General features: G+C 27.9%; 1 protein-coding gene across 1 annotated transcript; it reads right to left on the bottom strand.

Annotated features, from left to right (window-relative positions):
• Positions 1-3,187: 3,187 nt before the first annotated feature.
• Positions 3,188-13,369, bottom strand: LOC149182005 (putative fatty acyl-CoA reductase 4). Its single transcript, XM_089418451.1, has 10 exons — positions 13,126-13,369; positions 12,936-13,039; positions 12,644-12,849; positions 12,463-12,563; positions 5,939-6,194; positions 5,592-5,753; positions 5,393-5,474; positions 3,881-4,147; positions 3,623-3,759; positions 3,188-3,511 (listed from the first exon to the last, which is right to left on the bottom strand). Exons 1-10 carry the CDS (start codon positions 13,199-13,201, stop codon positions 3,364-3,366), a joined length of 1,539 nt encoding a protein of 512 aa, XP_089274577.1. The 5' UTR covers positions 13,202-13,369; the 3' UTR covers positions 3,188-3,363.
• Between the last annotated feature and the right edge of the window lie 228 nt (positions 13,370-13,597).

The following is a 13,597-nucleotide window of genomic DNA, read 5'->3' as shown; positions in this document are numbered from 1 at the left end:
ATTACTACTCTATTATCTCATTCAAATATTTAGTTGTTTCATCTTTGTTTCTAACATATCCACTTCTATTTCTTACAAAATTAAAGCTAAAAAATCTAATATGGTTCTTTTTATGTTGCTATGCTGCCTATATGCTTCTATGATATGTAGCTTCTATTGCATTACATATAGAGAATTGACTTAGTTCTATCAAATGATAAAAAAAATTATAATATTTTATTTTAAAGTTATCTCTATTTTATAAATTCTTGAAAATATACGAGATTAATAAAATCAAGATGATGGTGAAGGTGGGTGACTTTACTCAGTTAAGCATGTCTGAAACTATTCATCAATAGTCTATAAATAGCCATTGATAAAAAATTTGAAAAATCTACATGTTGCAATAAGAAATTAAAAGTTCATTTTATGGACCTATCATATTTAAAAAAAAAAACTATCAAGTTAAAAAATAAACACATCTTTGTGTTAAAATAAGCTCTACATAAAGTACAAGAAAAATATTATGCAATAACCATAACTTCTTCCATATCACTATAACATGATATTTTTTTTAATTAATAAATTTAATAAAAACTTAAAAAAACATGGCTATTTTAAAAATAAATTTTAAATATTTTATAAAATATTATTGATAATTAGAAAACATTTTCAATAAATTTACATTTAAGCGATAGCTTTACATGTATCCAAATGGTCTCGCTTTCTTCACTACTACTGTATGTTTATTAATATTTACACCACATTTTATATTCACTAAAATGACGCTAAATACTTTACTTTCTTCTACTAAATATGTTTGAGCAAAAGGAACTTGAAAATTATCATTTTCCATCGCTGAAAACACAATCCCTTCCCACTCATTATTTGGATCAACTCTAGGTTGGAGCTTATTCACACCAACATTTGGTAAAGTGTTCATTCATCCATCAGAGCCGGTAACAGTGACCAATTTTCTTGGTAGTGGAGATTATTTGCTTGAGCTGTACTGATCGAGCAATAGATAATATTAGAATATTTTATGCCTTCAACTAAAAATGAGAACGAAAACAACAATGGAAACCAAAATATCTTAATATTCCATATCCATATTTGAGGAGCCATGGTTGGTAATCTTCAAATCAAAATTATATCTTCAATTGCTTTCTTTGTTTAAAATAGCTTTTCATAATCGTTGCTGGTATATATGGTTTCCCAATTTTTATTTTTTAATTTATGACGTGCAGTCCTCACTTTTTTTTTGTGTTCCAAATCGTTTAATCTAAATCGAAAGCTTCAGGCTCTCGGATAATCAATTCCAAAAATTTACTAGATAAATTACTATTGTTTTGTGAGTGGTTACTTAGTTTTAATTTTTATTTATTATGAGTGGTTACTTAGTTTTAATTTTTATTTATTATTAGATATTTGAAAATTGATAAACATGGAATACATTGGTATCGTGATTTTCACTTCTCTATTTACTAAGAAAAAGACACCTTAAAAATATGAACTCATAAAACAATTATAATTTGATTTCTTTATTATATATATATATTTATTTATTTATTTATTTATTGATCAAAGCTCTATATATATATATTTTGATCAAAGCTCAATCTAATAGGTATCCAAAAGCAAATGAATTATTAGACTTTCCAAGGACTAATAAACATAAAAACACTTACTACATAATACATCTCACAATGATAAAACTAGAAAAACATTAAAAAAATTCACTAAATTATAATTTTATTTTAAATTATTATTATCATTTTATTAATTATATAAAAAATTTATATATATGAGAAACTTTGGAACAATATTCTTAACCATGGATATTTACTCTCATTTTACCATTGATATTATTAATTTATAAATGGGTTTTGTTACAATAATATGGGAAAATAGTATGACTTATCAATACCACATGCCCAAAAACCATAACTCTTACCATTGATATTATTAATATATAAATGGGATTCGTTACAATAATATGGAGATTACCATGACTTATCAATACCACATGCCCAAAAACAATAACTCAATTCATATGGCACTTGTTCATGTGACATTTTTTTAATTAATCAATTTAATTAAAGGTGAAAAAAGTTTATAACTACTTTGTTGATAAATCCCAACCAAAAATTTGTGTATACTACTATGAATATTCTATAATACTTTATGGAGCTTAAATCCTACCAGTGACCTAATAATCATTTCAACATAATTAAACATACAACAATTTTCATTCTGGTGAAAAGAATCTTTAGACACATGCTATATGATTTATTCATAATTAGCACAACCGTATAAATTAAATGGTTGATAAATGCAGATACCCATTAATTCATGATAGGTATGAAAACACTTATTTAATAATATATCTCAAATTGCTAAAATTAAAAAATCATAAAGAAATAACAAAATTATAGCTTTATTGAGAATTATTATTAATGATAAAAATAAGTAATATATAAATTAAACATATATACATTTAAAAAAAACAAGTAACAAGATTCTTAATTATGGGCTTGATTCCCTTTTTGTCACGAAGATTATTAATTTATAAATAGATTTTGTTACAATACCATAATTTTTAAGTACCACATGTCCAAAAAACAAAAAATTATTTCATATAACACTTATTCATATGACCTTTTTTAATTAATAAATTTAACTAAGGGTAAAAAAAACATAACTATTATCAAATAAAAAATCATAACTATTATCAAATAAATCTTGGGTTTTTATTTGTCTATATTACAAAAAAATATTTTGTTAAAGTTAAATCTCTACCATTCACTTAATAATTATATATAAATAAATTAAAATTCTTAAAACCAATTATGAAATAAACATACCTAGGGTTAGAATTTCAAAACAGAGTCACCAGTGATAGTTTTCATACTTTCTCTGCTGATTTCCTAATATCAAGTAAGGATTTTGACAACTTTATAAACTTTTGAATTGTATTTCACTGACAAATCACCCCATTGCAAGTGAATTGCCCATCAAATTCCATCCCAAAACATACCTATTAACATAATTATAAAATTAAACAATCTCAATCTTTACAAATTTATACTCAATGTCAATATGAGAGAGTAAAAGCAAACGTTTTTTCAAATACGATATATACACATTTATTTATTTTTATCTTTTTACGAAGCAAGACATCTGGATAGTTATAAAATTAAGCCATCCGGGCCTTGCCAAATAGATACAATGTCAATTTAAGAGTAAAGGTAGCGGTTTATTCCAAAAATCCTGTTTATGAAGCAAATGGTGTAGGAATTATTTGGTTGAAAGACTTCATAATCATATGATATAGTATAACTGGACTTAGCTGTTGACGAGGTTATCAATGTCATTGCCAATGTTTCACTTAAGCACATATTTGACTACCCCAGGGATATGCACGTTTGACAGGTAATCGACCCAATCGATGCATTTTACATCGAAGTTGAACGCTTTCAAGTCTTCTGCGGAAATCTTTTGCAATAGGCGTTCAGTATTTGTTATGTCAAAGCTGATATAGCCACAGAATCAACCACCTTATTATAATGGTGACAACAGATAGAGAAAAACAGTATAATGCGTGACGAAATGAGAAATTGAAAAAAAAAGTTAGCGACAATACCTTCCCTGAAAGAAGATGTAAGGCGCGTACAATTCTGCTAAATACATGATGAAGTTGTAATTTCGGAGCATACGGTCGTAACGAGGTGTAAAACGTGCTGTGAAGATGGAGATGACTTTGTTTACTACACCGATCACCTATTCATAACCAACAACCAACATCACTGTGCTAATTAATCGGTAAAAGTTAAAACTATACTGAAAGCGCAATATTGAAATTAAGATGATGTTTGTAACGAAGAATGGAGTATTAGCTTGCCTGAAGAGGTACTTTGTAGCGTTGTAACATGTACAGGCGAAAGCTGCTCATGCTCTCCAGAAAGAAGACCTCTTTTACGTGAATTAGTTTTCCATCGTTGCTCACACAAGGATTCCTTGAAAAATAATTATATGCCTCGTCCTTTAGAAGGGAGCAAGGCAATGGATTTCCCACGGATGATGCGGCGTGATAAATAAACAGATCATTCTCGTAATCATGTGTCGCCATAGCTGCTAGCATCTGGTTCACCACCATATCTGCTGGAATCTGTTGATCTCCAAACAAATAATGTCAATAAACAATAATATACGGTTTATTTCTACAGGAGGAGAGGCACGTTTTACAGCGCGATAAGAGGTCGGTATGCCTCATTAAATGATATATATATATAAAAAGAGAAGTAAAACAAAAATAACTAATTCCATAGAAAGGGTTTTGAAATAGTTTAGTGAGTTGTTAATTAAAAAATTATAATTATATTAAAAGGATTTATAATAAGTATATTGTTATTTGGAAGGTGAGAAGAATGCTTATCTATTTTAAATTTAGTTTTTTATAAAATAATATATAAAAATTTGGAATAGATTTGTAAATAGCTTTATCTGTATAGATATTAATCTAGGATAAATATCAAAATATCTATTTGACTAATTAAAAAATATTATAAAATTTATTTAAATTATAATTTAATTTAAACTTAGTATTTATTATTAGTTATAAAAGATTAATATTTGAGTTAAATATATATACATTTAAAAAACATAACGTCTAACAATATTTGTAATAATATTTATTATAGAAATTTTTAACTTCTAAATGCTTTTTGGGTGAATACCATGGTTTGATGAATACTACATGTTTAATATAACATGTGTTGATATAACATTTTTTTTGAATTAATTTGAAATGAATTAATTAAAATAACATAATAATTTAAAAATAAATTCTAAATTTTATTATAAATATTCTATTATATTCCAGGATGATTACATTTCTATCATTTATCTAATAATTACTAAAAATTAAATTAAAATTATTAAATAACTTATTCTCAAATAAACACATCTACTACCTTTTTTCTAAATTTAATTATAAAGAAAGAAAAGAAAACACCAACATAAATTATATAATTTTTAAAATATTTTATTACAAAATGTTATAAATCTTCCCTATTGTATATATAAAATAAGGACAAGATCAAATCTATAGAAATTAAATCGCCTAAATATTAAAAATAATTTATAGCTAAAATAATTTAATTTTCTAAATAAAGAAAAAAATTTAGCAATAAATCTTGACATCAACATGAATCTAATTTATTAAGAAAAAAATTTAACAAAAAATCTAATTTATTGAGAAAAGTTTTCAGCGAAAATCGAGTATGTAATTCATGGTCACGAAAAAGTATGGACAACCAAAAAAAATATCTAAATAATCCTGACATCGACATCAATCTAATTCTAGACTTATGGACAACAAAAAAAATATTAATGCTTGGAGTAGCGGACAAACCACGTCTAGGATGAGCTCTGGATCGGCCATGAAGCAAGAGAGTCGCCCCTTTCCGTATGCTACTATAAAGGTGTCCATGGTTCTGCATTACATTCCCGAGAAAGCATATTATCATGAGCTTATGACATTCATACTAATAATATCAATGCGAAAAATTGGTGGTGATGGAGACGGTGAAGGAAATGTGATAAATAAAGACCTGGTGCCTTCCATCCAGCCAGGGAAGGGCTCTGCCAATGTGCTCTCAATAATGGTCGGTCGGACGATGACCACCGGAAGGTTTCCCCTCGCGTTCACCAGTAACATCTCTCCCATAGCTTTGGTAAATGTGTAAGTATTTGGCCACCCAAACATTTTTGCCCTGCTCAGATATCCATACCCAGCGCGTGAATGATTCTATTTTGATTTATAATTTTTAAATGAATTCCTTATATATATGACATGTATAACATGATAGGAGATTTTAATGTCCACAAAACTAAAAATAATCCATGAAACATTTAAAATGTAAAAAGCTGAATGCAAGGTTTCTCAGGAAAAAAATACCTTTCTAAACCCAACTCTTTGAGCTGTTTAATGGCTTCTTTTTGTGAACGAGAACCCGTGCTACTTGTAGCAGTGGTGGGTGACGAGTCCATTTGTAACTTGGCTAGTGTATTCTCCAGCAACCCGAATTCCGCTTCAATATTTAGGCTCATAGGTGTACCGTTTTCGTCGTCCAGTCCATTGGCGGCGGTCATAGATACTCCCATTTGCAGCTGGCTCTCTTTTATTCTTCCACTTCCATGCCCAACAACGTAAGCTTTTGTCGTATTACAGTAAGATCAGTCTATTTTAATTTTGAGGATAGCATACATATATATTCGCATTCTTAATTAAATTGAGATAAAAAAATTGTATGGTAAAGAGACGATAAGGTTTATGGTTAAAATAATCTAATTACTATTTAATGAGGAGTTGGTTAAAATTAGAGTCAGTGAATTGAGCGTTGAGTCAGATTGAGTTAAGTCATAATTTCTGCTACACGAAACTGCTCTTTAGAGGTGGGAAACTCGTTCCAATGGTTCCTGCACTCCCGAAAGCTTTGGAATTGTATGGGAACGTTCCCTTTTCAATGGGATCTTGGGGAAGCTTTGGAACTATATGGGAACATCTCATTTTCAATGGGCGCTGCAATGGAAGCTTGGGAAAGTTCTGAGAGCTTTGAAGACTTTCCTTTGGAGTTCACACATTCCCTTGGTTGGGGAATACAAAGCATGTAGACAAATATGTTGAACTGCGCACAAAATGTGAGTCTTTGTTGAAACCTTCACAAGAAGAAAGGCGAAACACATCCTTAACACAGATATCCTTAATTGATAAACTCGAGCAATCTCTTGATGGGTTACGGAAGCATCTGACACCTTAAGTTGATGAGTATTTATTTTGTTGTTTATGTATATGTATCCCAGAATATTGTGTGCATATTTTATGTGGCATTCAATGGTTAACCACTAGAGTTGCTTTACTTTTTCTCATAAAAATAACTAGAGAAACATAGGTAAAATTGTTCCTTAGTATTTTTAAGGCAAATTGTTTCAAACACTGATCATGTGTCAGAGAACTGATAATGAAGTTGACATTTCAATATTATATGTATATATATAAAGGGAGAGACTCAGGGAGAGACACCCATAGAATATATTTATATATAAGAGAGATCATATATTTAAATTGATTTTAATATTTGAATATTTTGATTTAATATTAATTTTCATTATTATATAATATTACCGTTTCCGATTAGCCATTTCCCATAAATTTTGGGGAAACCTCTAGCCCCTGATACTCATACCCAAGTTCCCAACGTTCCTAACACCCATACTCAAATTCCCAACATTCCCACTTTCCAGAAACTTGTGCAACACAAGTCATAATCCAATTTAGTGTGTGATTATATATAAGTTATTTTAGACAGGTCTTTCTAGTTGGAAACATATAAATATCCGAAACTCATGCAACATAGGTCATAATCTAATTTAGTGTATAATTATATGTAATTTATTTTTAGACAAGTCTTTCTGATTGGAAACATATAAATATCTGGTCCTGCCTTCATTGTAAAAAATATATTTTGTATAATCAATAGAAGATAATTAATATGTGAAATTTGTGTTTTGCTTTTCCAACCAATTAATATATCAACCAATTAATTGATCAACCATGGTCTAACGTCACGTCATGACAAAGATTGTCTCAATATGAAACTCAACCATGGTTAACCATGGTCAGCCATGATGCAACTGTCACACTGTGACAAAGATTTTGTCAATACAAAAATCAATCATGGTCAACCATGTTTATTTTAGGGTTATAATATTTACCTTAAGATTTATATATCTTTGGTTTACAATATTTATCCCTTCAGTTTATTAATGTCTTGGCTTATAATATCAATCCCCTGGGTTTAATAATCTAAGGGTTCATATTCCTAGGGTATAATATTGTTGACGAGATTTATAATATTAATCCTAGGGTTTATAATCCACTATGTTTATAATAAAAGATTGTTGGGTTTAATAATACTTAGGTTTATAATATTAAGAATTTCTTACATTTATAATATTAATCATGGTCAACCATGGTCAACCTTGGTCAATCATGACTGACCATGGCGAATAACCATGGTCACATTTTGAAATAGATTGTCACTTGGTCCAACATCATATTGTGACAATGATGGTCATCCATGGTCCAATGTCGCACTGTGAGAAAAATTGTCTCAATATAAAAATCAACCATGGTCAACCATAGTCCAACATCACATTGTGTCAAATATTGTCTCTATATGAAAATCAATCATGCTCAACCATGTAACAACGTTGCATTGTGACCAAGATTGTGTTAATATGAAATTGAATCATGGTCAACCATGTTTATTTTAGAGTTTATTATATTTATATTAGGGTTTATGTATCTTGGGTTTATAATGTTAATCCCTTGGGTTTAATATTATTCCTTTGGGTTTATAATCCCTTGTATTTTTAGTATTAATCCTTGGGTTTATCAGTCCCTTAGGTTTATACTTGCTCGCCCTTTCTTTATTGCCCCCAAAGCCCTACTTATCAAAGGGCTCTACTCAGGTAAGGGACCCCATCACCCCACCTTCCAAACCCTTCAAACCCCCTATAGGGCCAATACACCTTCTTTTTTTAATCTTTATAATTTAATCTACCAGTACTCAAACCCATACTTTGCCCTTTGACCCCGCCCTAGGCTTATCTCTTTTAATCAATCCCTTGGGTTAATTAATATAAGGGTTCATATTCCTAGGATATAATATTATTCATAGGGTTTATAATATTAATTTTGGGGTTTAATATAAATCCCTTGAGTTTATAACCATGGTCAACCATGGCCCAACTTCCCATGGTGACAAACATGGTCATCCATGATCATCCATGGTTAACCATGGTCAACCATGTTCCAACGTTGCATTGTGACAAATATTATCTCAATATAAAAATCAACCGTGGTCCAACGTTGCATTATGACAAAGATTTTCTCAATATGAAAATCAATCATGGTCAAACATGGTCCAACATCGCATTGTGACAAAGATTATCTCAAATGAAAAGCAACCATTGTAAACCATGGTCAACGATGATCATTTTAGGGTTTATAATATTTATCTTAAGGTTTATATACGTAGGGTTGATAATATTAACCCCTTGGGTTTAATATTATTGCCTTAGGTTTATAATATGAATCCCTTATGTTTATTAATCTAAGGATTCATATTCTTAGGGTATAATATTATTCATAGGGTTTATAATATTAATCATTGGGTTTATTTAATTAGCAATAATTAATATAAATTATTAATCTATATATATATATATATATATATATATATAGTAAATAATAATAATAAAATTAATTATTGCTAGTTAGTTAGTTAATTAATATTAAATAAAAATGAATGAACTAATTATTATTAGTTAAAATGATTAATTAATTATTATGAATATTTAATTAAATTATAAATTAATTAATATTATTAGTAACAATGTTATTGTTACTATTATTATTTAATTCAATTAATTAATATTATTTAAATTATTTAATATTTAATAAATTTAATTAAATGTTATTTCTTTGGGTTTATAATATCTTGGGTTTTTATAATTAATATAAAAGTTCTCTTGGGTTTTTATTATTAATCGAAAGGTTCATATTCCTAAGGTACAATGTTATTCTGAGGTTTGTAATATTAATCTTTGGATTTATAACAATGGTCAGCTATGGTACAGTGTCACATTGTGACAAAGATTTTCTCAATATGAAAATCAATCAGGTCCAATGTCGCATTGTGAAAAATATTGTCTTGATATGAAAATCAACCATGATCGACCATGGTCAATCATGGTCCAATGCCACATTCTGACAAGATTATTTCGATATGAAAGTCAATCATGCTCAACCATAGCCAATCATGGTCGAATGTCACATTGTGTTAAAGATTGTTTCAATATGAAATTTAACAATGGTCAACCATCATCAATCATGTTTATTTTAGGGTTTATAATCATGGTCAACCATAGTCCAATGTCACATTGCAACAATGATTGTCTCAATATGAAAATGAATCATGGTCAACCATTGTCCAACCTCTCATTGTGACAAATATTGTCTCAATATGAAAATCAACCCTAGTAAACTATGGTTAACCATGTTTATTTTATGATTTATAATATTTATCTTACGGTATATATACCTTAGGTTTATAATATTTATCACTTTGGTTTAATATTACTCCCTTAGGTTTTTAATCCATTGGGATTTTAGTATTAATCCCTTGACTTTATAATATCAATCCTTTGGGTTTATTAATCTAACTGTTCTTATTTCTAGGTATAGTATTATTCATAGGATTTATAATATTAAGCATTGGGATTAATATAAATCTCTTGAGTTTATAATCATGGTCAACCATCCTCCAGCATCACATTGTGACAAATATTTTCTCAATATGAAAATCAACCATGGTACAGTGTTGCATTGTGAAAAAATTGTGTTTATATGAAAATCAATCATGGCCAACTGTGGTCCATTGTGACAAAGATTGTCTCAAATGAAAATCAACTATGATAAACCATGGTCAACAATAATTATTATTTATTCGATTAATTAATATTACTAGTAATAATGCTATTGTTATTTAATTAAATTATTTAATAATATTTAATAATTTAATATATAATAAATTCACTCATTTATTTATTTATTTGATATTTAATATTATTTTTTTTTTATTAAATATTAAATATTTAATTTTTATTATTACTATTATTATTATTGTTATTAAAAAGTTAATTAATTAATTATTATTTATTTTCTTATGAAATAATTTTATTAATTATTATTAATGTTTTTATTAATAATTAATAATAATAATAATTATAATAATATAATTATATATTTATCAATATTAATATTAAATTTATTCATATCAACTACATTTATTAAATATTTATTAGTATCACTATGGTAATAACTATTAGAAAACGATTATGATAATCATTTCTCTAAATAATTAATATTAAAATTTACTTAAACACACCTTTAATATTATTTTTTATAAAATATAAAACCATAACTCTTTCTTCATATTAAAATAATCGCTTCTCCCAATCACAAAATAAAACATAAGGACTTTATGTTTTCATTGTTTTCTTTATCTTTCACATTCCAGGGAGCATAAGTTGGCTGGTAAAACATAAATATTTTGTTTTAAAAAAAATAAAACAACCAACCTAATATGGAATAACTAACATGTTGCACTAATGAAATAATCAAAATAACAAAGCATAACAATTTATCTTTCCAGAGATAAATATGAACTAACTAAAACTAGAAACAACTACTTTTACTAAATTAGTACCACTAGCTCAACTGTTAACTAACATGATGCACTAATGAAATAATCAAAATAACAAAGCATAACAATTTATCTTTCCAGAGATAAATATGAACTAACTAAAACTAGAAATAACTAGTTTTACTAAATTAGTACCACTAGCTCAACTATATGACTAATAAAATTTATGGACATCAATGAATCCATGATAACTGTTAAAATATTTATAATATTTTTATGGTGTGAAAATTAAAAAAATATATATAATATTTTTATGTTGTTAAAATTAAAAAAATTATTAAAAATAATTAAATTTTAATGTTAGAATTTGGAAATATAATTTTAAGAAAAATTGTTATATTTTTTTGGTTAAAATATATTTTTGAAAATATAAATAGATTTAATTTTTCAAAAAATTAAAGAATTTGAATTATGTAAATTAAATAAGTTTTTAAAATTTTATGTTAAATTTCATTGAAATTAACTAAAAAATGTCAAGAAAAAGATAATTTCATCTATTAGTTAGACTAAAATTATTATTATTAATTATAAAAAGATAATAAGATAATAAAATTCTTGATCATAGAAATTCTTAATTTTAAATAGGCTTTATTATGATATATTGAATCAATATCATGATTTATCAATATTATACTTTGAAAAATCTATAACTAAATTTTTATAAGACTTATTCATATAATATATTTTTTAAATAATTAATTAATTAAAAAACAAAAAAATCATAACAAAAATATAACCAAATCTTTCTATATATCTTAAATATTATAAAAACATAAAACTAAATCTTTCTATATATATTTTAAGTATTTATATTTATATGTATATTATTAAAAATATTTTAAAATTTTAAATCTCTCTAAATAATTATTTAACTATTAATAATAACTAAATTAAAATTTTAAAAACTCTATTACATAATAACACTAAAGAAAATTATTTTCTAATAAAAAAATATAATTTATAAATCAAATAAAAATTAGAATTCTAAAAACTCTATTACATCAATATCACTAAAACACAGGGTTTTCCAATAAAGAAATATATCATACAAGTCAAATAAATTGATAAGTCAAAAAAGAGAGATGTAGCCACAACATATAAATCCAATTTATTATGCATCATAAGCGTAACTGTAATGTATCCCACTTACCGGTCGAGACGTGCAGGAGGATTTGGAGTTTACGGCATCGTTTGGCGAATTCCACGACATTTTCAGCTCCACGTGTGTTGACATTGAGTGAAACGTCATATCTACGCTTGCTTGATGTTAGGCAATAAGCACTTAAATTATGTAATTGGAACGATTACAACTAGATATGAACTCAACAAACCTGTCATCAAACGCTGTGCTTGCTGCAATATTTACAACGGCGTCCAGAATCTCCCAAAGATGCTCTCTCGTGCTCTCTTGGTCAATTCCAAGATTATGATCTGCTGCAACGTCTCCCACTACAGGGACAACTTTCTGCAACACGAAGTTTTCAAAGTTGTCCCCATGCTGCCCCCTCAAAGTCTTGAACAACTCTGCTCCTATAACCTGCCATTGATAGCGCAAGAAACTATTTCTTTACTGAACGATAACAGTAGTCATAGATGAATACAAATAGTCCAGCGATTTCTTACTTCGTTTTTAAAACGAAGTTTGGCAGATTCCAGATCTTCCGCTCTTAACAAAACAAAAATGCATCTAATCCCGGGCAGCGTACGCAAGATTTTCTCCACAAAAACTGCACCAAGTAAACAAACTGCAGTTAGCATCACTGTGAGCGTGAAAACCAGATATAAGTAAGAATAACATTACTGTCTCAAATACTTTTGCCGAGGAAACCGGTCGATCCAGTTACTAATATGCTCTTGTCATTGAGAAAACCTAGAACATTTGACGCCATAGATCGCTGTGTGCTCTGCTAATATCAAACAACTCCAAATAAGAATACGAGACGGAGCGAACAGTCACAGGTAGTATGTATGAACTAGTTTTCATAGAGCATGCAAGCTGATTGAAGTGGGCGCAGTGATCAACCTTACATAGAAGAAATTCACCGCTTATGTCCGGATCTCTAATTCAAACAAGAGAAAGTCAAATTTCCCACCTATAACAAGGTATCTCATTCCGCCCTTCAACGTCCCAATCATAAACCCAACTCTATCAAATTTCAAAACTATGATTTCTTATCACTTGTTCAAAATACGTAGGAAGCAATATCCTTTTTCCTTTCAAATCAACCCAGCAAGATATCTCACTAAATTAAAACAACAAAATTTTGGAATTCAGATACATTTCT

The sequence above is a fragment of the Pinus tabuliformis genome, chromosome 3_2, assembly GCF_031772625.1.
Source record: "Pinus tabuliformis cultivar Carrire ecotype Pingquan chromosome 3_2, CPIR1, whole genome shotgun sequence".
Taxonomy (NCBI): domain Eukaryota; kingdom Viridiplantae; phylum Streptophyta; class Pinopsida; order Pinales; family Pinaceae; genus Pinus; species Pinus tabuliformis.
The sequence above is the reverse complement of the archived record's forward strand: the minus strand, read 5'-3'. Positions and strand labels throughout refer to the sequence as shown.

Coding starts and splice junctions, on each gene's coding strand:
- LOC149182005 (XM_089418451.1), bottom strand. CDS start 13,201: ATGGCGTCAAATGTTCTAGGTTTTCTCAATGACAAGAGCATATTAGTA. Junction 12,850..12,935: donor AACTTCGTTTTAAAAACGAA/GTAAGAAATCGC, acceptor TATCAATGGCAG/GTTATAGGAGCAGAGTTGTT. Junction 12,564..12,643: donor AGCACAGCGTTTGATGACAG/GTTTGTTGAGTT, acceptor AAGCAAGCGTAG/ATATGACGTTTCACTCAATG.